The following is a 26,229-nucleotide window of genomic DNA, read 5'->3' on the forward strand; positions in this document are numbered from 1 at the left end:
ATATTAGTTTGAAGCTAGTAAATCTGCCCAATATAGTAAAAATCTGACAGTGAGCTGTTATAATGGACGTGAGTTTGAGGCATGTAACCATCTATAGAGAAATCTATTTGAAATGCAGAGCACTATGTAACTGCAGCATATAGCCGTGCAAGGAAAATTTTGGGAAGAGAGGAAAATAAGGTAAATAATACTAGTTATATTTACAGTGAGTAAAAGCAATTATATAACTACTTTGTGCCTGGGGATAACTTTTTATTATTTTTCCTGTTTGAGAGGTTTTGCTTGATTTGGCTGGTATTTTTGCCTTCAAAGCAAAGCCCCTATCGAGCCTTTGGGGCTTACCTGATATCACTATCTGCAGAGAGTAGGGGATGAAGAAGAGATGTGAGGAGAGAGCCCCAGAGGGCAAGATCAAGGAGGAAGTTTAAACTGGGCCTTTGTTTCTGTCTTTTGAGGTTTTGAGCCTCTCAAAGTTAAGTGTACGTATTCAGTTCAAGTGTACTGCAAGCATGTTATTTAGCCTGTTCAGAACACATCGATTTAGGTCAAAAGTGAAAATATGACTTTCCAATGTGCTGCTTGTAGAAGTATAATCAATTTTGCCAAGTTCACCTGAAATGATTTCGGCTTTTATTGTAATCACAACTTTACTTCATATGGTTATTCCTCCTCTTCCCCTGCCCTTCCCATTTTATTCAAGTATTATTGATTCCATGTATGTTTTCAAGTTGAAATGGAATAGATTTAAGATTCTGACTGGACACTTACGAAAAGTTCTCTGATTTTCTGTGTTCCCCATTTGATGTGCCAGTTTGCACCCAGTGTGTTTAGCCAGTGCATACGTGTCCATATAAAGTCATGCATTGCTAGTAAGCATCACTGCGACACAGGAAGAAGAGTGGGAAAAGTGGCTTTTTGCCCTTCAGTCCCCTTCATAGAATACCTACCTGTCTCCTGTCTTGGTTCGGGCCAGAAGCTTGGCTTTGGTCTTAGACTATTAATTCCTTAGTTTTTCTGAGTGAGAAGTCCTATTAGCTTCAGTGATTTTTGAGTTCCCTGGGAAAAGTTAAGACTGACTTTATTTATCTGGTGTCACCCACCTAGAACTCTCCGAGCAGTATGACTCTATAATATATAGTTCTGAGTGGTTGGCAGAGGAAGAGTTATTGTGTTCTCTTAGGCAAAATATTTATCATCATCAAAAAGAGGAATTTTAACGTTTTCAGGGTATTAGTAGAATTATTTTTACATGTCTTCGGGATGTTTCTACAGCATCCCATGTGACTTTGTCTCTTAACAAAACCCCCAGGAGGGCATGTTTTTAAATGCTAGCAGCTAGGGATTGTGTTAATTTTTAAGTCAACCTTCTTAGAGCATTTAGAAAGTATATATTTTGGTTGCTGTGATTGAGGTCACTGATGGCACATGTGGTGCACGAATTTGTATACACTCTTCTGAGTTTTTTGCTGTAGGCTTCAAGACATTTCTGCTGTCAGGGAGAGCTGCATGAGGCAGTTTTGGCTTTTGGGTATATATATCTGATGCCGCTTCCTCATAGCCTCAGTTTTGATATAAGCCTCCCCTCTGGGAATTAAGATCCATTCAATATGTATAAAACTTTCATGTGTAATATCATACTTTTTTCCTTGCTTTTTTTTACGCCTCTTCTGAAATGTAAGAGTAGGCTCTACATTCTAATGAAGAATCTCTTGCCTTCATGTTTTATTAAGCCTCTTGTGCATTGATGCTTGGGATCAGTTCAGGTAAAGTAAAGGTTCACTGTTTAATTGTAAGTCTTGTTGCGTAGAAGCATCTGCCGCTTTTCCAGTGATTCTGTCTTGCTTATCTTGCTGATCTGTTTTGCCTGTTTGGAAATGTGACAGATTAAGATAATAACATTTGTGCTGCTCTTTCCCAATAAATCAGCTGATAAGCCATGCTTAGAGTTATTTAAGTGTATAATTCTTTGTAAGATAGAATTGGCAAACACTTTTAGCTGACAATTAGAGATAGGGGAGTTTTGAACTCTTAAAAGTAAACAAAAAAAGGTCATCTTTAAGCAAGGAAAAGGGATTGACTGAAACTATCATAGCCTTAAGACTAAATTAAGCAAAACAAAGCAACCCACCAGAAAAGGCCCACCCCACCTAACGAGGCTACCATACTTAGCGTTGTTCTTGAATCCTGATTTATTTGGTACTGTCTTTTCAAAAATTTTGGGAAGTACAGTCACCCTTTGGCACACCTGTCCTCATATGGCCACTTCAGTGGGCAGCAGCACCTTTCCTCCAGGATAATGGTTGTAGTTATTTGCTAGAAGTGCTTTCATTCACCCTTATGCTTAGGAAGAATTAATCCGCTCTGAGCAGTTGACAGTGGTTTGCCATTGTCCAAGCAATGTCAGTACTTGAGTCCCATCCTTGCTCCCCTGTCGTGAAGGATCTGAACAGCAGTCAAATGGTTCCTGTTTAAGACTCTGCTACTGACATTTTTGAGACAGCAGTTAAAATGAATGTATTGCTGTAATTTAGCGTACTTTGGTGTGGACTTGACATTTTGGATTATGACTTAATTTTCTAAAATGAACTTTTTATTTAATCTGTTATGTGTAAGCAACAGTTTATTATATTCCCTGGGGAAAAAAAAAGGCAAAGGACACCTTTATATCTGATTAATACTGTTGGTATTATAAAAGTATTTCAGAAGTCTAAAGTCATTGCACGTAATTCAAAAGCTGATAAGACATCTTATATGTGTGACTGGATGTACTTCACATTAATGTTTGCTTCGAGGCTGAATCTTCTAAAGTGCCTTTCATTACTCAAGACATCTACTTATTCGATCATACCACCAAATTTTTGTTAGGTTAGGATGACGCTAGAGTTTAGATCTGACGCTACAGGTCTTTTGTCTTTTATTGGGCAAGTCTACATGGAATTTCCTCCTCAGCCAAGCAGCTGAATCATTGTAAAGACACAAGTGTATCGGTATAAATGTAGCATTGTAATAGTTACTCTAATGTTATTTAAAAATTATTTAATAGCTAAGCATCCCGCTGTCATAGTGCAATTTATACTTAAGACTTCTCTGTGAAGTAAGGAAATGTTCTTCTCTAGGTTCTTATAAAAATGGTTTTCAGAAAGATTAAGCAGGCAGTGTTACTAGGCTGCATTGTAAATCAGCTTGGAATACAGCGATTGACTATGGTTGTTTCTATGAGCAGCAGCATTGTGCTGCTTTGTTTGAGGAGAAAATGCTTCAGGGTCTAGCAGACTGATAGCATCTATTTCAAAAATATTGTGACTTGAGGTGTCCTCCAAGACAAGAAAATGGTCTGAGAGATCACACCACAATGATCAATGAATTATAGTATGACATTTTCTGAAGTGTGGACTTTAGGAAAAGGTTTTCTTCAAAAATGTAAATTGTATCAATAATAATAAGAGTATATTGTTTCTGTATTTATAAGGTTAAATGTGCTACAATTATGATTCTTTTTATAGTAATTAATGAAATAGGTACTTGTAAAGCAGTTTTATTTGTGTTTTTTTGGGGGGGGGGTTTGGTGTTTTTTTTTTCCTTCCAAAATTTCTTTCAGTTGCTGTTGGGAAATATAGTTACTTAATTTTCCTCGTTTGCTCTGTAACCTACTGGTGCTGCAAGTGTGTTCTTCATTGTCTTTTCTCCTTGCCCCCACAAAACGTGCAGGAAGTAATTTTGGAACTGCGAAGGATCTTTCAGAAGAAATAAGATCATTAATGTCTGAGAAGGAGGGACTGGAAGGACTTCTCAACGAACTATTGGTTCTGAGTGCCCGAAATGTCCAGAAATTAGAGAGAATTAAAGATGATTACACCAGATTGAAGCAAGAACTTGAACAAGGAGAGGCTGCCTTTGGTAAGTAGTTCACAGGCTGTTTCAGGTTTTGCTCAGTCTTGAGTGCCTGGAAATCTACTGGGTTTGATGAACTATCCTGCATTTCACAAAATATACTGATTTTTTTTGAGGGAAATTTGGCCAGGAACTAGGTAAGTAATGCTCTAAGTCTTGTCTCAGCTGTTTCCAGTTGATATGAAGGGAGATTGAGGGGAGAAGAGGAAGAGGTGGCCCAGAAATATATAGCTTTTGGAAATCTATCTTAGCTTAGTTCTCAAAAACTTTAAGTCCATTTTTATAATAACGATGATGATGATAGTGGACATTGAGTCATACAGAAAAACTTATGAAATATATCTTTCATAGTTCAGGATCTTATGACTAGTAGGTTGGTTGAAAAGAGGAAGGTACCCCTGTTTTGAAAGTATATGAAATTTCTTCGTAGGCAAGTGGATAGGCCAGAGCTTTCTAGAAATACAAAGTTTTGTAGGCAGTGGAATATGTTTTAAGGCTGTAGTTTAAGGATGTGTCGAGGAATATGTATACACACACTCTACTAGATAAGAACTTTCTTAGAAAATGCATGATTAAAAATTTAAAAACTGATTCCTCAAAGCCGTGCATTGCTACCTAAGCCATGTGATGCGAACCCACATCAGGCAATATTTTCTCATTGCTTGGATTTGCAAGCAAGTTGAGGGATGTTTTCACCTTCCAATCTGTCCATTTTGTTGCTCCTTTTTTTCTAGGATAATTAAACTTCCAATAATACACATACACTTCTCATTTGTTTTTTTCTTAAGCAAGATTTTAAACAATTACCGTGCAAGACTGTTGATGAAGCAACAGAATTGGTTGCAGTTCGTAGATGCCTTTTTTCCCCTTAGCATTTATGTAGCCATAATGAGGTGTCTTCCTGGTCTGACCTTCACTGTCCCACTATTTATGACAATAAATTGCAAAACACTGGATGATTACTGTGTGGATTGTTCTTTGAATTTCCTGTGATTCTGTAGGTGCAAGGAGAAATTTATCCTTGTGTAAAATAAAACTCTTGTCAAGCACGTAGTAGTCGAAGACATATAAATTGAAGTTCAAGGTCTTTGCTTTTTATCATCCCTGCCCCATTGCTTGTAACCTACACATTTTCTCACTTAGTTTTGAGAAGACTGCATGAATTTCATACCCGTGTGCTTAATTGAATAAAAGCCTTCTGATACTCTCTGGAAAAGAGTAAACAGATTGTATGTTAAAGATGATATTCACTGTTACAAACCAGTTGTTATTTTGTAGAATACTTCCATGTTTGGGGAATAAAGCATAAACAATTGGAGTATGATTTTGTTACCATATGTTTTTACTGTTGTTCAAAAGAGGTGGAGATAATTGCATTGGCTTTGTCTGTCCCATGAAAGGTGTGAGTTGGGATAGCAGAAGCTGGCTTACTGCACGGCCTCAGGCTTTATGGTTCACTTAAACCAGTAAAATCCATGTTGCTGCTGAGACAAGTGGTTCTGCTTTTTCCTCCTATTCCTGCCCCATCTCATATACCAGCTCAATGCTGACCAGAAATCTGGTGTGAGCAAGGTATTGGCCCACGCACATGCTGAGAGTGCTAGCATTGGTATGAGGGACACAGCAGGGGTGTGGAGCTTGTGATGGGGAATGTGTTGACCTGCTGCTGTTGGAGACACAGTGATTTTTGGAGACTGTAGTCTCGCAGGAAAACAGCTCCTAAAATGCTTTTGCTGCTGGAGCTAGTAGTGCAGCACAGGCTTGACTGCTCTGTGCTGTGGATTAAATTAGTGTGAGTGGTTGGTACCATTGTTTGGTGCAGCCCATTCCTAGTTAGTTTGACTTATCCCTCTAAAGCTATGAGCTAGGGAGAGGAACCCTTCCTCCAGTCTAGCTCTTCTAACTTAGGATGTTACTGTCCTCCACCTTTTTTTTGCTGTCTGCTCTTCAGACCAAATTAGTCATGCTAGCTTAAGCAGCAAAAATGATCAGGGCTAGGCTGGCAGATCTGTGTCCCAGTGTGCGATAGGGATGTACTTGTGGGTTCCTCCTTGCAGCAAGTTGTGCTGTTCTTTGGCTCAACTGTTTATGAAATAGGTGTCTGTCTATGAACTAAGTGGAGGTTACTGAAAGTAATGCGAAGAAAGTACTGCTTTGGTTGTCTCATTTTTGGCTTATAGTAGTTTAAATAGATTAATGGGTTTCAATGACTTTCACTGCAGAACGTGCTTCATTTTACTTGGGGAAAGATAATTGGATCAACTGGAGCTGTTGCCTTCTCTCAATCTTGCTTTCATATTGTTTCCAGGGCATACTCTGCTACTTTCCATGCATCAGGAGCCCTCCCTTTTTTTTTTTTTTTTTTTTTTAATATAGCATCTTAAAACCTTCTGCACAGGTTTTCCTACACATGACTATTTCTGCATCATCTGGCACTTGAACTGTTACCTTTCATACGTGTAAAGTTCTTGAAAACTTATTCTGAAATTCCTTTTTTTTTTTTAGCTGAAGATAATATTGCTTTGTCTGGAAAATATTAAACAAAAAAAATGAAATGCTAAAATGTATATATGTTTGTCTTTCTCTTGTGTATAAATTGGTCATCTATTTTTTACTTCATTAATAATTGTTGATTCCTCACAGTAATGCATATATAAGGAAGCAGACATCAAGGGAAGAGGCTTAATCACACAATAGTCAGAGCTGGAATTTTAAATAGGACGCATCATTAGCATGTTAATGAATTTTCTCACTTTGTGCCAGCTGCCCAAGTATAAAAGATATTGCAGATGTAGTGCAAAAATCCGGCTTGGCTTACTGTGCTGAGAGCTGTCATTGCTCCCTATAAAGGAGATCTGACAAAAATCCTTTCATATTTTTAGAGTTGCTCAAAGTGTGTTTTTCCCATTGGATAATAGAAGCATTGACAATAACTTTCTGTATTAGCATTTTAGGATGAATAGTACTAATTTGCCCTTTAGACAGTAACTTTGTTCCGAGGGCATCAGAACACTTGGGTTAAAGTGATAACTGTTATTGCTGTTTTACAAATGGGAAAGCCAGAGACTTGGAGGTCATGTAAATTTACCTGAAATGGTGGTGAAACAGTATTCCAATGGATGCTCTAGCATCAATCATGATTGAGGTAATCACTTGCAAGAAACATATTTAAATCAAGCTCTCCAAGCTTTACATTCTTTAGGCTGTAGGTGTAGACATAGCCTAAGACACGGTTCTCAGAAATTTGCTGAAAGTCTCGTGCTTTACTGTTGAGCAGAGTCTTGCCTTATAAAGTCAGAAGACTTTGTTATAGCAAGGAAGAGAACTCCTTTGGAGCCCAAAACAACCAAACCTGTGTTCCGGACAAGTGAAACTTAATTACTTGCTCACCTGCCAAACTGCTGGATTGCGTTTATAAATTCTGGCTTGGGTTGATTGGCATTTGTAACCCAGGGCTGGAAATGAAACTTACTCTCTTGTCTTGGTTTCCTCATTACTGGTACTGTCGGGCAGGTTTTCCTGCCTCATTTGCTGAATTCCTTTTCTGGGTGCACTCAGCCATTTTCTGTCCCTATTACACTTTTGGGAAAGCATCTCCTGGTAAATAATATATGTATGTGCAAAACTAGGGAGGACTGTATTTCATGATCTAATTGCTAGGTTGTGCTTGCCAAGTCATCTTAAGTAGAATTTCTCCTCTGAATTAATTTCTAAAGGAAATATAAATTAAAGGCTATCATGCACATCAAAATATCTTTTTAACCCTTTCTTTTAAAAAAAACCCAAACACCCAAACATTGCTTGGAGGCCAATACTTCAGTCTTCACTGCTCAACTCTCATTGACATCATTGAGTTTTATTGTCTTAGAAGTTCCTTATGCAAGTCCTAAAGCTCTCTGCCTGCATCTAGGATGAAGCTTTCTGGAGTTGGACAGATATATGTCTGCTAAACAGTGAATTAGGTGTAGGAGAAGGGTGTCTTAGGAAGCTGGAATTTTCTTTGATGCTCAGTTTTTCTTGTCCAATGCACTTGCTTTGCATGCTTGCGCAGAATATCTCATAGTGTTTTGTCCTTTAACAGAAAAGAAACCCATTCAAGTCCATTTTTTTCATTTACTTTTAAAAGGATGTATGTTTTGACTTAGTTACTTAAGAATAAAATGTGTTCAGAATGTACTTTGAGGAATAATAAACTTTTCTAGCCTTTTTACAGTCGTTGTTCATAAAGCTGCATATTTGGCTGTTGTGGAGGATGCAATTAATTAGTCCATGTCAAGCTTAATACCATGTGAATGGCAGAAACCACTAATGGTGCTGCTTAAAGCAGTACTGGCTTTGCATGCTGAAATATTTATGAAAACCAGGTTTTGGTTTGTATAGGATGTGATTTACCAAACTGTTAATGACCACTTACTGCAAAGTATTTTTATTTTCTTTCAAAGACACATTTTTATTCTGACAGATACGACACTGCAGGTCTTATAATAGAAGCACATGCGATATGCCTCCCACTGAGAAATGTTTCTTTTTTTTTTTGTTTAAGTATTTGTATTTAGTAATAGCTGTTATATTAAACTTCTCTACTTCTCCTTGTAACTGAACTTTGAATACTTTTTGAAAATGTCTAGAAATTATTGAAAATTTTATACTGCTTTTAAGTATTTAAAAAAATACCAACTCAGTATCTGCCTATGACATGACAAAAAAAATGCCATGTTTTGCTTCGCTGATTTTTCAGGTGCTTTTATTTTATTTTTCCCTCAGTACTGTTTTTTTCTGATACGAGTAGGCTTTCCAGATTGTTTCCACAGTTCATCCTGTGTCCGAATGATTATCTGATTCCAAACGGAAAAGCTGAACGTTTTGATTACTTCTGTTTAAATAAATCATTAAAGGAGAACCAGTGTGTGTAACAGATGGGCTTCCATGAGGAAGAAGCTGTTCCGAGTCTCATTGTATGTCCACTTCTAATTTGTGCAATGTCATTACATTCTGCATGTCATACCTGTAAGAAATGCTTGCTGTCTTTCAAGTGAGTGGTGAAATGGAACAACTTATTGCTTATGTCTGTGGCCATCTCTGTTCAAACAGTGATCTTGTCAGATTTAGCCAGCGTTTACTCTGTTTAGCTTTCACAGGAAGTATAAGACCCTCAGTGGTGATGCAGGAATGGAACTGGCACTGCAGCTGGTAGCATCCTTTATTCTGAGCTGACATTCAACTGATGCTCCAAAGCAGTGCTTCACAGCCTTCTGTCAGGCAGCATGTAAAAGCCAGGTCCACATAAGAAAAGACAAGGAAACAAAAAACCCAACGAAATTCCCAAGAAGCTCAATCTTGCACGTCTTTTGGTTGTCATGGTCAAATACAGCATGAGTCAAATCATCACTCCTTTGATTAGTATACTCTTCGCTGCTTTATTGAGAAATTGGTATTTTCATATTTGCTTGGACTTGTATTGTTTATGTGTATTGTGTGCTTGTCTCATTTCATTGACTGCGAACATGATTGTAGTTTTCTTGGATCATTTTTAAAACACTTGGGATCTTTCAGGTTAAGGATGCCCATAGACTTCTTTTGGTCTTATGATTCTGTAATGATAGCGTATTTTGACTTTTCTCCAAGCTTTGAGTATTAAATTCATGCTTCCATAAAATCTATGTAAAATAAGTAAAATAAATTCTTAAGTAACAGCTCTGTTAAGTAATGTTTTAAGTAGTTGATGGTTTGTTTTTTATGGAATTGACTTTTTTGATTGCCTGTAGAATTTAGTAACATAAAGACTAAGTTCTGCTAAGCATTAGCTAAACTAAATGTGTAGTACATTTTTATTTTAGACATCAGTTTTTGTCAAGATTTGAAAAGATTGGAAACAAGTCTGTTTTAGTGTAATTAAGTTTGCCATATGTCTTGAGCCACTTGTAGTTGTGTTTCTTACAGCGACAATTATAAAGGTCATCTTGTCTGGTGTTGTTCATTTAAATATGTAAAATACTTTGATTTTTGTGTGGAGGATAGAGATTTATTTTATATAAATGCAATAGAGATAATAAATTTAATCTGGCCATTCTGTGTAATTAGATGCAAATATCTGTAATGCAGGAAATACGAAATATGTGTTCAAGTAACTTATAACCGACAGAGCAGCATGGTTCAAAGCCTACTAGTATTGCTGGCAGTCTTTAGATCAGGCTTTTTCTCTATTGATGCTCAAAGGTGAGCTTCTCTCTCTTTCTTCTGAGATCTGATGGTATGAACTTTACTGAAATGTTTTATATACCTGTGTAATACTCTGTCTTTGTAAACAGCAGTATAACCTAATTACATACAGAATAATAACTCCTGAAATGACCTGGTGCTGGTTTTGCAGTTATAGAGGTGGTTGTGTACCAGATGCAAGAAACAGAGCTTGGTCTGAAGGCTTATGCTGGCTTTCCTTGGGGGAAAAATGATCTCATGTTTAGCTAGGATAAGCAGTAAAAATATCAAAGTTTCCTAAGTTGGAATCATGGAAGTACAATCTGATGGCAAAAAGTGTTACTGAATAGCGGCAATGAGGGATGGACAACCTCAACCCTGTAATGCAACACACATACTTCGATGTGCTTGTGTACGTACAAACAAATGAGCAAGCAGAGAGTTCTGGTAGTATGCCAGGCAACTTCTTCATTTATATCTGAAATACTGTCGCCAGCTATCTACACAATGTGTTAATCTTTTTGTGGGGGAAGAGGATGGGAGGGGATAATGTCAAATTATTCCTTGTTTGCCATCTCTGCTCTAGATTTCTGCTCTGCTTTTCTCCTCTTTTTTAGTTCAGCTGCTTCAGCTGATTGAGTTGCAATGGGATAAATATGAAGCAACACAGATGAATTTGGAGTAAAATTGGAAAATTCTTTATTAGTTTCTGATTCTGCAGCTGCATCTTCTGAGATACTGGGCTGAGATTGAACTTTCACTTTTTTTTCTAATGACTCTAGCTATTTTCAGAAGGAATGAGATGGTAAAATGCCAGAAAACTAGGATAAAACAAAAATCTTCTATTCATCCAACAGATGTATCATGTTTCTGTATGCAATTTTAACTACTGTAGCATGATGTTATCCCTGTGATGACCAATGAACACTCTTAAGGTTTGCCACTTCTGGAGTTTGCGCAGACACTACTGTCATGCTACTGTACTTTGTTTTATTTCATTGTGAAGCCCTTTTTTTCCTGGTGTCATACAACTACCATTTCTAGACACTGCATTAAGGGAATTCCAGTTTTGGCAGACAGATAATGATTTGTGTTTTTGGAGCTGCTCAGATGCAAGCAGAAAGGTGGTGGGGTGCTTAGAAGAGGAAAACTGCTGACATATGTAGTTACACTTAACAGATAGGATCAAATTACTTTTTGAGGAAAGGTAAATACTGCTTTCCTCATCTCACGGATGAGGTAGCCGAGACACTTGGTAATTGGTTTTGTGGTTCTGTTCATTTCACCATTTTTTACAGGACTGCCTGTATGTATTTAGTCAGGACCCGTTGGATGGGATTACGGAATGTATTTGACAACTTGATCCTGAAGCATTAACAGGTTGGAAGAATGAAAACAGTGTTTGGCCTCTTAAACCGAAGTTCTGTTAAAAAAGTCAGTAAACAGCTAGCCTAAAATTCACAGATTTCTTTAAGTTATATTTTGGTTTTGATTCTAAGTGTTAAACAGCAGAGTTTTGCTTTTTCTCGGGATTTTTTTGACATTGTTCAAGTTCAGTTAACATGGCGTGATATTTTTAAGTCCCAAAAATGTGCAAAGGACTCTTTAGGATGCTTTGCCTCGTTTACTTTCTTTTGAGGATGAGTATAGAGATGGATAGGATATTTAAGGAACAGTAACAGTTTGTTTTCAATTAGCATGTCAGTGAAAGCAATCAGGCAGTCATCCTTCCAAAGATTCAGTCTTTCTGCAGATTAAAGACAAGGAGTACAGCGTTTTACATTCACTGAATGTTTTGGGGTTTATTTTTTTAGCTGTAAGCAGGAAAATATTGGTTTTGGTCATCTGGGATCGCTGATGTAAAATCAATGTCCTAGAACAGGATTATACTGCAGCAGAACCAGAGAGTGAAGATATTGTTTAACTATTTAGTTGCGGGTATATTTTCAGATGTATGTATTAATCCAAAATCTTAGCACATTAGTCATTTCCACCCAGAAGTATTTGTTCAAGACTTTTGGTAGCTTTCTCAGATTACAGTGTACAAGTTTAATTTTGTGCTTGCATAAAAGCATGTGATTTGTGAAGAATTATGCCGCCCTACATTAATGGTAAATTTACCTTGGTGATTGAATGAAAAGTCAGATAATTTTCAGAGACATTACCTTTTATCTTTGCTTTGATATTGGCTGGTAATATTCAGATGCAGCATCTGGGAGTATGAATATCTAAGCCGAAAGAAGCCCCTTGGATACCATTCCACTTGGAATACAAGATGTCCCTCATGAAATACAGGGTTTTTTTTCCTGTTTTTGTTCCCGTTAGTTGTAAGATGCATAGTACTTAGATCTTTGTCTCATTTTTTCTTGTTACTGACTTCAATTTTTCTTTGAGGTACTTGCAAGTAAAGATATAAGCTAAATAAAGGTTTCTGTAATTAAGGTATTGTAAATGGGGATGTTTTCACCCTTGACTGACTTTACACTTAGTAGTTTCATTCATTTTAAGTATATAATTATCTGCCATATAGCTTACTTGAATCACCACAGGGTTCCAAGTATGCTGCGGACCTTATACCCACAGATACGTGGAAGCATAACCAAATCTGGAGTAATAGAAAGTATTTGTTGGAAGATGGGTGTGGTATAACATCTGATGATAAAACCAGAGTAAAACCACTGACATTGTAATCCTCTCTACAATTTTTGTCCCCCGAATTATTTTGATGCTGCATGCAGTATCCTGAAGAAGGCTTTACAATAGGAAAACCTCTTCCCATTTGCGCCTTTTACCAGCATACAAAAGTAGAAATACGGAGAACTTAAATGGAAGAAAGAGATTATTTGTTCTGACTATGATTCACCAGAGAAAAATACATTTATGATTCTTAGGGTTTCTTCTCTAAGCTTTTTGTCTTTTTCTGTGCCTCCATTAAATCCTAACTGATTACTCTGAAGCAATAGAAATCTTATTTAGAGCACAGTTAAGTACCTTGTATTTCTTGTTCAGGAATTGGAAGTTTGCATCTGAGAATTTTCTTCCTCCTTTGTCCTTGGAGGCATAAACTGGAATAAAAGGCAGAAAACCAGGGAGCTGCTAATGCCTGGGGTCAGGAGCTGGAACTCTGTATCCTTCAGTTTGATATCTCTTCTTACTGAAACAGAGTTTGCTCATGTTTCAGTTAATTTGTGCCAGAGTTTCCTTGTATGAGGACTGGAGGGTAACGACTGCTCCTGTTGCAATTATGCTGTGAGCTCCATGGTCCACAGACTCAGTATGTAAGCACAGGAGACGGTAGTAGGAGGCTGCTTCCGTTGTGCAAGACAAGGGAATTTCCACCTATAATTGCACAGAATCTGTAGTCCTAGTGCAGTAGTTACTAGTAATTAGTATTATTTCTGATTACCTGCCAAATTTCAACTGATAGGCTGAGATAATACAAGAAATACATGAAACTGGATATTCAAAAGACTACTTTTTTTTGTTGTTGTATTTGAACACTGGTTTATTTCTTTATACAAAAATAGTGTACTAGGTAGAATATAATTAAAATTTTGAATTATGCTAACCAAAAAGAAGATTCAGTTATCATATTTGTGGAAGATACATTTGGTTTGATGTGCATGTTGAAGGCTTGGGTAAAGATAAACAGACTGTGTTTGCCAAGCTGTGTAAGATTAAACAGTTCATTACCTGTTGGAATTATCAGCTGGAAGACACATTGCATAATTTGGACTGCAACCTTTATACGCATTTGGCTGGATTATACCTCTTATCTAGTGAGGTGCATTGAAATATAATTAACAATATGAGCTGGAAATGACAGACTGAAAATATGAGTATTTTTGTGCAGATAAACAATCCTGTATCTAGATCAGAAGTCATAGTAACATTTTCTTGACTCATTTTTTTCCGGTTCCTGGAGTCTGAAACTGTGTACAGAGAAGAATTATCTGTGTTCTGTGCCAGAGAAAAGCAAATGGGCACTAACCAGATTTCTTGTGGGTTTGACTTTAAGAACTTTTGCAAGATGTTAAATCCTGTGGAAAACTCTGAGAATTGCAGATCTCTTGCATTCTTGGTTTTGAACGTTTTGTCTGAGAGAGACTTTTGAAAATACATGGAGGCAGAAATTCTGTTCCATTGGTATAAGAAGTTTGCCTCCAGTTTCAGCGGAGTTCAGGGTTTCATCTCTGGCTATGTAATTCTACTATATTGAAACTGCAGCTTCTGTTTCTGATCTGAGCTGCTTGGATGCACGTCTTCTTGTTTTGTTGGAAGTGCTGTGCACATGAAGAGCAGAACTTGGTCAGAAATACTTTCAACTAGAAAATCCTTTAGTTTTATCACCAAATCATGTGTTTTGCAGTTTGTTCTCTCCTGTTAGAGAAGAAACAAATATTTTATTTTTTAGCTTTTTGGCTAAATGTGAATTACTTTGATATTAGTTCTGTGAGTTTGTAGCTGTTTCACCTTTTGCAATGGATTTTTTATTTTTAGGACAGAGTTTTGCTGTAGTTTGGACAAAAATACTTTTCTTTACAAGTCAGAGCATTTGCAATGTGGTATTTTGAACTGAATCACTGTTAGCATTCTTTTTTGTTACTGCAGTAAAAGAATGACCTGAACGAAATGTATTGCTCTTTTATTTTCAGGTTTCCAATGTACAGCTTTCAGTATGTCAATGTTCTTGTCAGTTCTCATCTAGTGATCAAAATAAAATTTTGCACATCCCAGCAGAAAAATGTTAAAACCTTTGTATGAAGTTTACTACTTCTAATCGGTACCAGTGAAAAAAAGCTATATAAGTACCAGCATAATGTACCATTGTTTGTCGTCTTAGGAAGTGGTCACCATATTATCTGATGGCAGGATATTATTATAGTGGGAAAGATGTCAGTTAAATAAGCCTTGGATGTTGACTTGAACTACTCAATGTTGTATTGTCCTTTTTAGCACCTTAGATGGAATTACAAATGCCTAAGTATGAAAAATTATTAGCTTAGCTCTTTTTTTTTTTCCGTGTGCTTTCTGTCTACATTCTGAATAATGACAGTCTTGGGAAAACTTAAAGATATCAAAACTTCAGAGAGGGACACAACTATTGCTGGATTCTACGATGCTGAACATAGTTTTTAACAGTATCTTGCTTAGTTTTTTGCCAGCCCCAAAAAGCATGGATGCTCAGTGAAGCCTGAAGATTCTTCATGATCAAATTTAGCAGTAGTCAAAAAGATTTTTGCTACAAGCTCTCTGCAATATGGGTTATAGATGAGAGGAAATAAGAAAGTAAAGCCTGTGTCTCTGAATAGATTTTGTGACTTGAGCCCCCTTTGTTCTGCCCTGGGAGGCAGCCTGAGGCAATATTGTATCTTTGTTCAGATAGTTAAGAGCACTCTTCATTGCCTGGAGTTTGTCTTGAGTGAAATGGGAAGTATTTGGTCTGATCACAGAATTGATTTGGACAGCAGTTGGAAGAAAAGAAGAAATTTTAGATGATTGTTTGAACTAGTTTTCTCAATTCTTTAAAATAAAGTTTTTTGTTTGTTTTTGTATTGTGAGTAGCTGTTTCCCTAATCTTCACAAACTACAGAACTAGTAATTTTTTACACTGTTCCAAATCTTTTGGAATGTCATCGCTGCTGCTCAATGATGATTTGAAGTCAATAGCTTCAAAAATTGAAGAGAATTTCTAGAGCCGTTATGGGAGATTAAAGGATTGGGAGACAGGCCTCCCAATGTCATGGAAGGCTCGAGGTGCTTAATGCCTTTGCTTAGCTTAATAAGCAGAAATCTGAGATCATTTGATGACAGCTGCCTGCTCGGAGACCATAACCTGATAGTGGAGAGATCTTATAGGTGATAGAGAAAAGCAGAAATGATCACTTATAATGGTTAGCAATTGAAGCAACTTCAGATTAAAAAAATTAATCATTCACCTCCTAACTGACAGGACAGTTAGCTTCAGCAAAGATTATTGTAAATTCCCAATACCTATTTGGTGTTTTTATACCTGATTCCAGCTAGAATTAACTCGGAGAAATCTTCCTTCTTGTGTTTTGCAGATGGGCAAGGATCAGTGTATGCAATGATCTCTGTTAAGTTTGCATTCTGGAACTGCTGATTTATCAATATAATGATAACTAGAGAAATTATTACTATTTTGTTGGGGTTTTTTAGGTGGATGCAGCTCAGTGCAGAATCTTATTAATGTTTTATATTAGTTTTACGATTCCTTGGGTTCTGCAATAACTGTTGGTTCTCTTCCTCCCACCCCCTTTTTTTGTTTATTTTTTTTTATTTACTAGCTTCTCATACTTTTATCAGTCTCTGTGGTTCATTTTCATATAGCACTCAGTTTGTGCTATATGAAATTGTTTTCTTACAATTCAATAATTCATTGAAGTTCTGCTTATCTGAGCTCCTAGTCATGTGCCACACCTTTTCCAGGGTGGTACACAATATACCAAGACCACTCATTCCACCCGATTTATTTATTCTTAAAAGAAGCTACTATGTCCAAGTTTTCTCTGACTCGTTTAACACCTCAAAGGCACAGTATGTAGGTGTTATCTCACTTCTTATGGTGCTTGGATTTTTCCTCTCATGGTGACCCTTGCTGAGGTTATTTATGTAGTGTATGAGTGGATTTGTTAGGGAAATGGAGACTGCAGGAGAACACAGAACACTCTAAAAGCATGGAGTATTTTACAAGTTATCTTGAAAACAAATGTTCACTGGTCTAAATGGAAGATGTATTCACAGTTGTGCAGGATAAAGTACCCAGGCACCAGGATCTTTTCCTGTGTTAGAATACTTTGTCACAGTGCTAAAATGCTGAACTGCAGCTGAGAACAATCAGAGTAAGCATTTATTAGTTCTGCTTCTCTAGCATTCCTTTAGGTTGGGAATGCTTCTTTTATGCCTTTCAAAGTAATACAAAGAAGTAAGAAAATCCTTGTCTTTTAAAATTCTCTTGGATTTTGAGAGTTGTTTTAACAGTTCTGAACCCCCAGAGTCTGTTGTCTTTGGCATTCCTATGTTTATTTTATACCCTCTTTCTAGTATTAAGCATTCTGCAAAGCATGTGTTTTAATGTTCTTCATCTCTGATAAGTGCCATGTATCTCTGCAGCAGAAAAAAAGTTGTAGCCTCTAAAGTATGGGCATTAAGTTGTTTACAACTTTTCCTCTTCCCCCCCCCCACTACTGTTCTTCCTACTGTTATTATATGTTTCCTCTCATTGTAAGCCTTCATCTAAGTGTATTTTTTCCTTTATTTATCTGTCTGTCTTCATATCCGTTAATACCTTTTTTGCATTTTCCGCAGTATTTTTATCTTTGTATGTGCAAAATAATTTGTGTTATTCTTTAATTTTTTATAATAGTTTTTCTGATGCAAATGGTTCCTTTTCCTGTCACAGAGCATGAGAATGCTGTAATGAAGTGCCTTAACTCAAAATACTGCTCTCTTTTGCTATAAGGTGATCTGCTCTTGTTATGGACAGCCACACTGGGCATCTCTCAGGTGGACATACTGTAGTACAGTTTCCTTATTAAGGACCTGCTCTTTTTCTTACCTTGTCCGTTAACTCTGTTTGATGTGGTGCTTGAAGGGTTTGTGGCTGAGTACCCTTGGTTTAGTTGTCCCATCAGACATCACAAATGTGTGTTTCAGGAGTAGTTTCCAGCTTCGCATCTGTTCTTTCAGTTCTCGATTAGAAAATGGACCATGTTGATCTGCAGTCCATTACTAAGCTGTCAAGGCAGAGTATGATGATCTCACAGGGGAACGTTTCTTGCATGTTAAGCATCAGGGAGCCCAGGGTGATTTGGGTTTGGAATTATTGTGTCTTTCTCTCTTTATTTTCTCCATCATGTTTTCCTACTGAACGGTAGAACTTGTGGTAAGCTTGTAACCGCAAAATATTTGTGGGAATTACATTAGCTGTAAAAATTAAAAAGGCGGAAAATACATTTCTGGAAACAACCTACCTAAAATAATTGCTTCAAGAATTCTGTTTCAGTACATATAGCATTCTTAAAGGAATAGATTGAGTCTGAGTATTGTGAGCTTTTAACGTTATAAAATGGGTAGAAAGCATACTAATAGAGGAGTCCAATAGAGACTCTGTAATCAGAAGTTAAGTAGGAAAAGTCATTTGAATGTCGTAACAGTAAAAGGTCACTAGTACAGGCAAAACTAATTTAGCTTTTGTTCCACACTGATACTGTAGGTGATTTGCTTTCTTCACATTATTTGCATTATTTCTGCTCACAGTGTGAGTTGACAGCAAGCTCTTTAACTCTTCCTGTCTTTGGGAGTCAACCCCGTCTTCCCCCCCTCCCCCCGTGAAATCGGTGTCTCTATAGGTTTTAGTAAAGCATTCTTTAACAGAGTGTTTAATCTGTCACCGTTTATTACATTGAAATATGTTTTTGCTGCCCACTTTGCTAAGAGTTATTGCTTCAAGAGTCACAGGCAACTGATTTACTGTAAACAATTATAACAGCAGAGTAGGTATATGGGCTGCAAATTGGTCGGAAAACAGGAGCAATTTACTAGCAGAGAGGAAGTAGCATGAAGTTAAACTTCTTGCAGTCTTCTGTCGTCATCACTTATGCCGGGTTAACTAAGTATTACGAGAAGCCTTTTGCCAGTTCTTGTTTTGCCACTTACTTTATGCTTATGTTATCAGAGAGCAGAGAAGGCACTTCGCCGCCTGGCAGGGTGTGGTACTGGCTCATTCCGGGAAGGGGCTGTTCCTGTGTTGTCCTGAGGGGGCAGCTGTGATTTGGGTAGTGGAAATAATTTATTGTTCATTTTGTCTAATGAACTGGAAAATTGAGTGAGGGGGAAAATAAAAAAGCTTTAATGGAAGAATTTAAGTGGGGCCAGGGAGCAGGCAGGGAAACCAAGGATATGTTTGAAAAGAAGGTATTGTAGATTGGAAGAAGCTCTTGATTTAGTAATGCATGAAATGTTTCATTCAGCCAAAAGCAAAGCTTAGGTCTCCTCCCCTTGCAAACCTCCAGAATCAAGTGAATTCAATTCTACCCTCACCCTAGCCGTGTCCCTACTTGAAAGAAGAGGTAGGAGATCAGTGGCCCAATTGTGACAGCTATCTCGGTGTGCAATACCTAGATTTAGTTTCTCTTGTGTATGGAACTTGATTCCACCTCTCTGGCTTTCCTGACCCGCAGGTTGGGGGCAAGGTTGGAGTGGGGTTGTGGGTCCCCAATAGTTGAATGTGCTCTGGAGGAAGGACTGTGTTACCACTTGTGTCCTGACTACTAGAACTTTCTTGTTTTAGGGGTTAGAAAAAATTATTCTGCGTTATTATTAATTGTAAACTGTCTCTGGAGCCATGGAAAGTTGTAATTATGCAATTTATATGATTTATTGCTTGCACTCAACAGCCATTCTGCAGTGCTATTTCCATTACTTCTGCATTGGATGCATTTACAAGTTTGACGTTCTTATAAATATCACATAAATATGATTACAGGTAGCGTAACGTTACTGGCCAGGCTCATTTGGGGAAGAATTAATTTCAGTGGAAGGTACTTTCAAGAATGGTTTAATTTAGAGAAAAGCCTCATGTTCGCTGAGTTTTGTTTGATATGTGTGTGAAAGGGTCGTGGTTTGCGTACATGAGGTGTGCCATGCTGCAGGCTTTACACTGAGGGAGGGAAGCCTTGTACTCCTTAGGGCAGCAAATGTCCAATTTTATATTTATTTTTATATATATATATATATCCTTTATGCTTCCTCCGAATGTTCCGTTTGACCTTGGTGAAAGGCTGTAATTAACCTGCATTTAGAATATTTGCGCGGCCGAGCGCCGTCTCGCAGCGCCAGGGGGCGCTGTTGCTGCGGGAGATGCGCGGCTGCGGTGGGGGGAGCCCCAAATCCCGGGGTCCCTCCGCAGCAGCATCATCCCTCAGCATCCCACCCTGGGCTTGGAATCACCAGCCTCGCACCGAAAGGCAGGCTGCGATAAGATAAATAGGCACAATTACAGCATTTCTTGGTATCCAGTCGTCCTCTTAAAACCTGATTTAAGATGGTTATTCTGGAGTTTGAATTGCGTTTTGTTCCATCTGGGTTCTTCTTGAATGCGCACCTTGCTATAATATTCCAGATGGCTGTCATCTTAACAATAGATGGGAATTAAGAATGGTAATAGGGCATATTTTATTTAAATCCACTTCTTTATCTTTCATTACTTATTCACTCTTTATTGTACCCTGGTGCCGTATTCAAAACACTTGAGGATTTAACAAGGGGGAAAATAACCATTTAAATTGGGATATTATGTCAGCACCCTTCTTGATGTCATGTTTTTAAAGCAGTAGTACAGTATGGAAGAGCTGGAGCTGTTTCACATGGAGGAGGATGCCTCACAAACTTAGTTTTGTTCAAGTTGCATTTACAGGTAAAGAGTTAATTCTGAGAGAGGAATAGACCAACTTACAGAATTGGGTGGGAGAGTGTCGCAAACAGGTATGCTCACAGATCTGGAGTGTGCTGCCAAAGTGATAACGACTGAGCTGAACCTTGTTAATCACATGAATAATGAACTCTTGAAATTTTCATAGGCGATATCACAGAGAGCACACCACACAAGTATTTTGTGCTCCTTCTACTGCTACATAATGCAGTAACGATATTCTGTATTTCCCGTATACCTATTAAAAACACAGTGTTAAGAAGCATGAAGCATTTGTCTTTTGGATGCTGAATGGAAAAGTGAATGGTACAGGCTGTGTAATCTAAACGGTGAGAAGACTTTTTTGTAAAAGCTTTGCTGACTGTTTTTTTTTTTTTATTTGTTGAAGCATCACAGAATAATTTGCTGATAGTTACAACTAAAACTTCCCCAAGCAGGGTGCAAAACAGGTAGTGAATACTGTGGTGTGAGAAATGGGATATCCACATGTAGGTCTGTGTGTGGTTTGATTCAGAACAATCTTAGATATTGATTTCTTCACAGAATGAGGTAGTGGAGGAGTAGAGTTATGCTGAGCCTCTAGTTCTCCTTGTCTCTGTACCAGGTTTCCTGGGGTCGATGGATCCACTTTCTTGCTTGTAAACAGACACTTCAAGAGAATTAATACTTCTTCATAAAGTGACCTGACCAGATGAGCCTGGGCACTGTCAGACCTGATCTTGAAATATCAGAATGCTGCTTTGAAACCGAATTATTAACCCTGGTCACTGCTGGTGATACAGCAACATGTTATGAAGCCAAATTTAAAAATGTCTGTATAGTAATGAGCAATTGAGCTGTATAAAGTGCTTTTTCATAGAGGAAGAATGTCCTCAAATGTCAGTACAGGGAGGAAACAAGCGAATGCATTGACACTGCTGTAGGCTTGTTCCTGCATAGCCACTGTGTGTATAAAATTAGCCTATTGTCCATGATGATTTTTACAGACAGAGATGGAAACACCATTTTCCTTTGTTGCTTGTGGAATTTGAACTTACTGAGAGAGCTTATTAGGTTTGTAGTATCTATGCTTAGTTTCAGGACAGCCAAATGCTTTAAGTCATTGTTAATGAAAGGCAGATCCTTCTATGTCTTAATTTCTTACTTCAGGATGGATCCACTCATAGCAGATTTCAGAGTTGGTGGTAGTCTAGATAAAATTGTTAGTATGTGTCCATGTTCCTACAGGTACAACTCAGCTTTTTAAGGTGTTATACCTTGATGGGAATTGCATATGAGCACGAGCACTGCATTATATGCGAGCATGGTACTTGCAATATCTCTTCAGCTTGTTCCCCAGAAGTCATCAGGATTTACGTTCGTTGGTATAATACTGACAGTGTGAGAGATTGAAAAGCTATCTGTATCAGCAAGGAACCTAAAAATATCAGTAATTTGCCAAACTTAAAATGTGCGTTGGGGAAAAACTTCTGTTTTGATTCAGCTACTTCTTTGTAGAAGACACAAACAGATGATTGTTGCTGGTAAATCTAGTGTAGCATGTTCTTAGCAAGGTAGTAGATATATAGAAGGAAACAGACTGTAATAAAAGTATGGATTATTTTTATTTAGCGTGCACTACCTGCATATTTTTTGAGCTCAACAAAATTTCAGGATGCACATGTGTAGCTAAAAGCCTCATCAGACTGTTCGAAATATTTATAAAACACTCCTGATCAATGGAGTGAAGGCAACATGTGAAATATGTTTTAGGAGGAGATATTATTATCTGTAAGAATCAATACAAATGTTGCAGGTGAATTACTGTTTCAGAATATTTGTTGTGTTCAGATATGCAGCCATCTTCCTTTCAGTCCTAGTGTTTAACCATTTGGTTAGCAATAAGAGTAAAACGTGAATTTCATGGATGACCTTACTGAGATGAGGTGTTTTTTCATTTTATTATATTTTTTTTATGAGCTTGCTTTGCTAATTCTATTGTATGAAAGATGGGGAAACCCATAGCTGGACTTGCAGGTGGATTGCATTGTTGTCTGGAATTTTCTCCTGTTTTTCTTCAGAGAAGAACACCTGGTATAAGATGAAATGTGGACAGTTTTAATGAATGCAGATTTCTGAATCCCTTTTATGCACATTAAAATGATAATTAAGGGAAGAATGAGAATAGATCTTCGAAGTTGAGTTATCATCGCTCAACTATCCTGGAAGTATTGTGGAAGAGAATTTCAAAAAGGTGGACAGGATCTAGAGTCTGTGTTTTCTGAACGCAAAGCCTTGCAATCAGCAGGTTCTCTTCCAATGGGTTTCTGTGAAGACATGAGTTATTTAAGTGTTTCTTTATGAAGGTTTTCTCGTCAAGCCTTTTTCTTATTGAGTTTTGAGTATAGTTTGTTTTGGTCTGTGTATGCTGTTTGTCTTCCTTCCAGAAAGGTTATGTAGGTGAAAAGAAATTATTTAGGTGATTGTCCTTAAAATGCTGCTGTAAGTGTGCTCGTTTGATATGCGTGTAGTTAATCTAGTGAGTCCAAAATCCCTATGCTGCTGTGGCCTAGTGTCTCCAGTTCGCACCGGGACTGGGCATGTTTAGGAATATGAAGCCAAACTTGTTGTTATGTGTAGGTACTGGAAATCATCCACATCCCTGCTTGTAAACATGCAAGTGGTTTTGTCTGTTCAGAGTGCAGTTATTGATACTGTTCAAAACTGTTTGTTTGTTTGTTTTAGAACCTAATTCTACAGGTTTAACTGTTTCTAGCTTGCCTTTCCCAAAGGAAATGGGCGCTTAAGCAGGAGTTTCTGTAGGTGTGCTTATGGACCTATGACAAACAGCAAGTTTTTTACTACAATCATAGAAATTAGACTTTGTCTTTCTGTATCTCAGTTTTGAATCTTGTTTTGTGAGCACAACTGAAAGCAATTTGTGAAGATCAGTTTAGGAAAAAATCAGCCCTCAATTACAGGGTGACCACTGAGACATTTTGTTATGGATTTGCATGAAGGTGATAGGAACTTCTAGCAACGGAGTGAAATGAGGGAGTTGGAATGGGACGGAAATGTTAGAGGGTGATACAAAAAGAGGTTGTTAGTCTCTTGTGAAAACCCTTGGTAAACAGGTTACATATGCTACAGTCCCTATTTCAGCTGAGTTTCATTACTCAGGACCCTGGAAGCTGCTGTGAAGACAGCACTCTTATAGTTTGCCCAGATGATTAGTTTTGTGTAAAGATTTATAAAAGTCATTCCAAGAGTTGTGTTACTGCTCTTGCTGTGAGATACAGATAAGATGAAAGCTGTGAAACTTTTTACAGAGATATCTGGAATCAGAATATAATTAAACTTCTCCTTTTGAAAGATTTTATGAGAAAAATGCTTTTAGGGAGGAGTTCATGGAATGCCCAGTGCTAACATCTTAGCATTTAATGTAATATGTGCATGCATGACATTAACTTGTAAAGTGATATTTGAGTTAAAAATTATGGTTTGTTTTTCATGATAAGTTCGAAGGGCTGCAAAATCTTGTGGGAAATGCTTATCAGAATTTATTGGGTTTGCCTAGAGGACTTCATTGAAACATTAGGCAATGTTTGGCTTTTTGTCATGTTAATCATGAAGGTGGTGTGACAGCTCAGGACTCGGAAGGACTACATTGTGTGCAGAGGGCCTCTGAGGCTGTCAAGACAGTAGCATCAGTGAGGGATTTGTCGGCACTCTGTGGGCCTCATTGGTATTCCTTTGTCTTTGCACTGTCTTGTTTTTGCAAGAACATGTATATGCTTTTTTCCCCTGCTGCTGGTCACTGCGTTCTTCTGCCACAGGCAAGTTTTGGTTTAGGTTCCCTCGTAATAAAATCTAGCTCATGTTAAATGCAGCTGTTTGGACCTTGGTTTTCAGACACTTGCAGTGCAGTGGGAGCAGTGCTGTCCTTTGGGCTCCAAACCAGAGAGCATCAAGCAATGATCACTTTCTTTGTTTAATTCTAAAATGTCATTAATAGAAAGCAACAAAATAATATTGACTTCATAGGGAGAAGATTTTCAGTTGTATATTGTCTGCAGTATCTAACAACTTGAACAATGGCTGCTATTTCTATTTTCCCTCACCCTTCTTCCCTCCCTGCATTTTATTTTTTTGTCCCTTCTTTCCCCAATAATCAACTCATTCAGACAGTGATGTTCTTCTTGGGGTCTTTACCTGATTTCTAAAGAAAAACAATTGCTTTGGGAATCTTGCAAGAATAGGCTTTCCAATGTAATCCCAACCTCAGATTTTTTTTGAGATGTATTGCAGTTATGTCCTCACTTGTCATTGTGGCAACAATAGGCTAAAAGTTTTTTTTTGTTTCAGTGCAATCGGTATGTACTTAAGGCATCCTAAAAAATAGTATTTGAAAAAGCTAGAAAATAATTAAAAAAAAAACACCTAAAACCTCTCAAAAGATAAGTAAATAATTAAAATAATGTTGGAAGCAGGGCTTTATATTACCTTTTTAATCTAAATAAATTAGAAAATCAGCTACTGCATAGCTTTTTGAGTGTCAGTTGCAGGGCAGCGTAAAAGATGCAAGTAGTCTTGACAAACCTGATTGTATGGTTAGAAGTGGTTCATCTTCAACTGTGTTTGTTTCTTCTGGCAGCCACGTAACCTCTGTAGATGGGATTTCTAGGTAATATAAACAAATAGCATTAAAAATCTTTAGAATTTTTGACATCTCAACTTATTTTCATACCTTCCTTTATTTAGAACTGACGTCTCACTAGTATTGTTAAATCTGTAATTGTGCTTGTCTTTGCCCCTGATTTGAGGAGTTAAAAAAGATACGTGTTTGCCTGTAAGTGCTATTTGATGTTGGAAGTAGTGAAGCTGAGAGCAAGCTGGCTTGGGATATTATTATGTCTCGAGAGTCTCCCTTTGCTTGGCCTTGTCCAGTGGAGTAAATTATCTCAAGTCCTGAAGTCCCATTAACTTGGACTAGAATTTAGGCTGTTTGATAGCATAAATGATTATAAAAATGAGATGTAAATCTTATTTTAAATATATTGCTTCCCATATCTTTTTAGACTTTTTTTTTTCATTTGATCTTGGATCACTGTTTAATGAAAAAGGGGTAAAAATTTTTTTTTCACCTAAGTAGTCCTGCAGTATATTTTTTTTAATGTGAAGTTCTTGCACTAATGAAAATTTGACAGGAAAAATAAATTTCTAATAACAGAAATGGGATTTATTTGATCAAGTATTAAGGATTATGAAATTGAGCCAGAGAAATGCAATTTTCTCACTGTGTATTTTAAATACTTTTGGCTAATGTTATCCTTGGAAAGAGAAACTACAGTGCAAATGTTTCTGAAGTTAACAACTTTGTAAATGCACACAGCATTTGAGGGCTGTGGCAAATGAGGTAGGAGTGTTCATTTCCCTCACTATGCTACTTTAATGTAAATTACTCTCCTGAATATCCATTTTGTGTACAGGGAGCAGTACACAACAGATGTTTTCTATACTTAACTAGGATCATTTAAAAACCAAAGCATCTCTGTAGAACCTCACCCTTTCTTGGCCATCAGTGTGTCATTTGGCACTGGCATTGCATCTCAGAAGAAAGTTCATCTAAGAGCAGCACAGGCAGCACCTCTGCCCAGAAATAAACATGCACGATGATAGGAAGGAGTTAGTGATATGTGATTCCAAGC

The 26,229-nt window shown here is 37.4% G+C and overlaps 1 protein-coding gene across 5 annotated transcripts in view; it reads left to right on the plus strand.

Moving 5' to 3' along the window:
- The window catches only part of DISC1 (DISC1 scaffold protein), a 204,140-nt gene that overhangs the window by 98,951 nt on the left and 78,960 nt on the right, over positions 1-26,229 (plus strand). For all 5 annotated transcript variants that reach the window (XR_008449208.1, XM_054063152.1, XM_054063149.1 and 2 more), the window contains one exon: positions 3,709-3,897. Coding sequence is in view for 4 of the 5 variants with exons in the window: in XM_054063152.1 (XP_053919127.1) it covers positions 3,709-3,897 (189 nt within the window). In the remaining variant the exon portion in view is untranslated. The remainder of the gene's footprint in view (positions 1-3,708; positions 3,898-26,229) is intronic.

This window comes from Cuculus canorus, chromosome 3 (assembly GCF_017976375.1).
Source record: "Cuculus canorus isolate bCucCan1 chromosome 3, bCucCan1.pri, whole genome shotgun sequence".
NCBI classification, from domain to species: domain Eukaryota; kingdom Metazoa; phylum Chordata; class Aves; order Cuculiformes; family Cuculidae; genus Cuculus; species Cuculus canorus.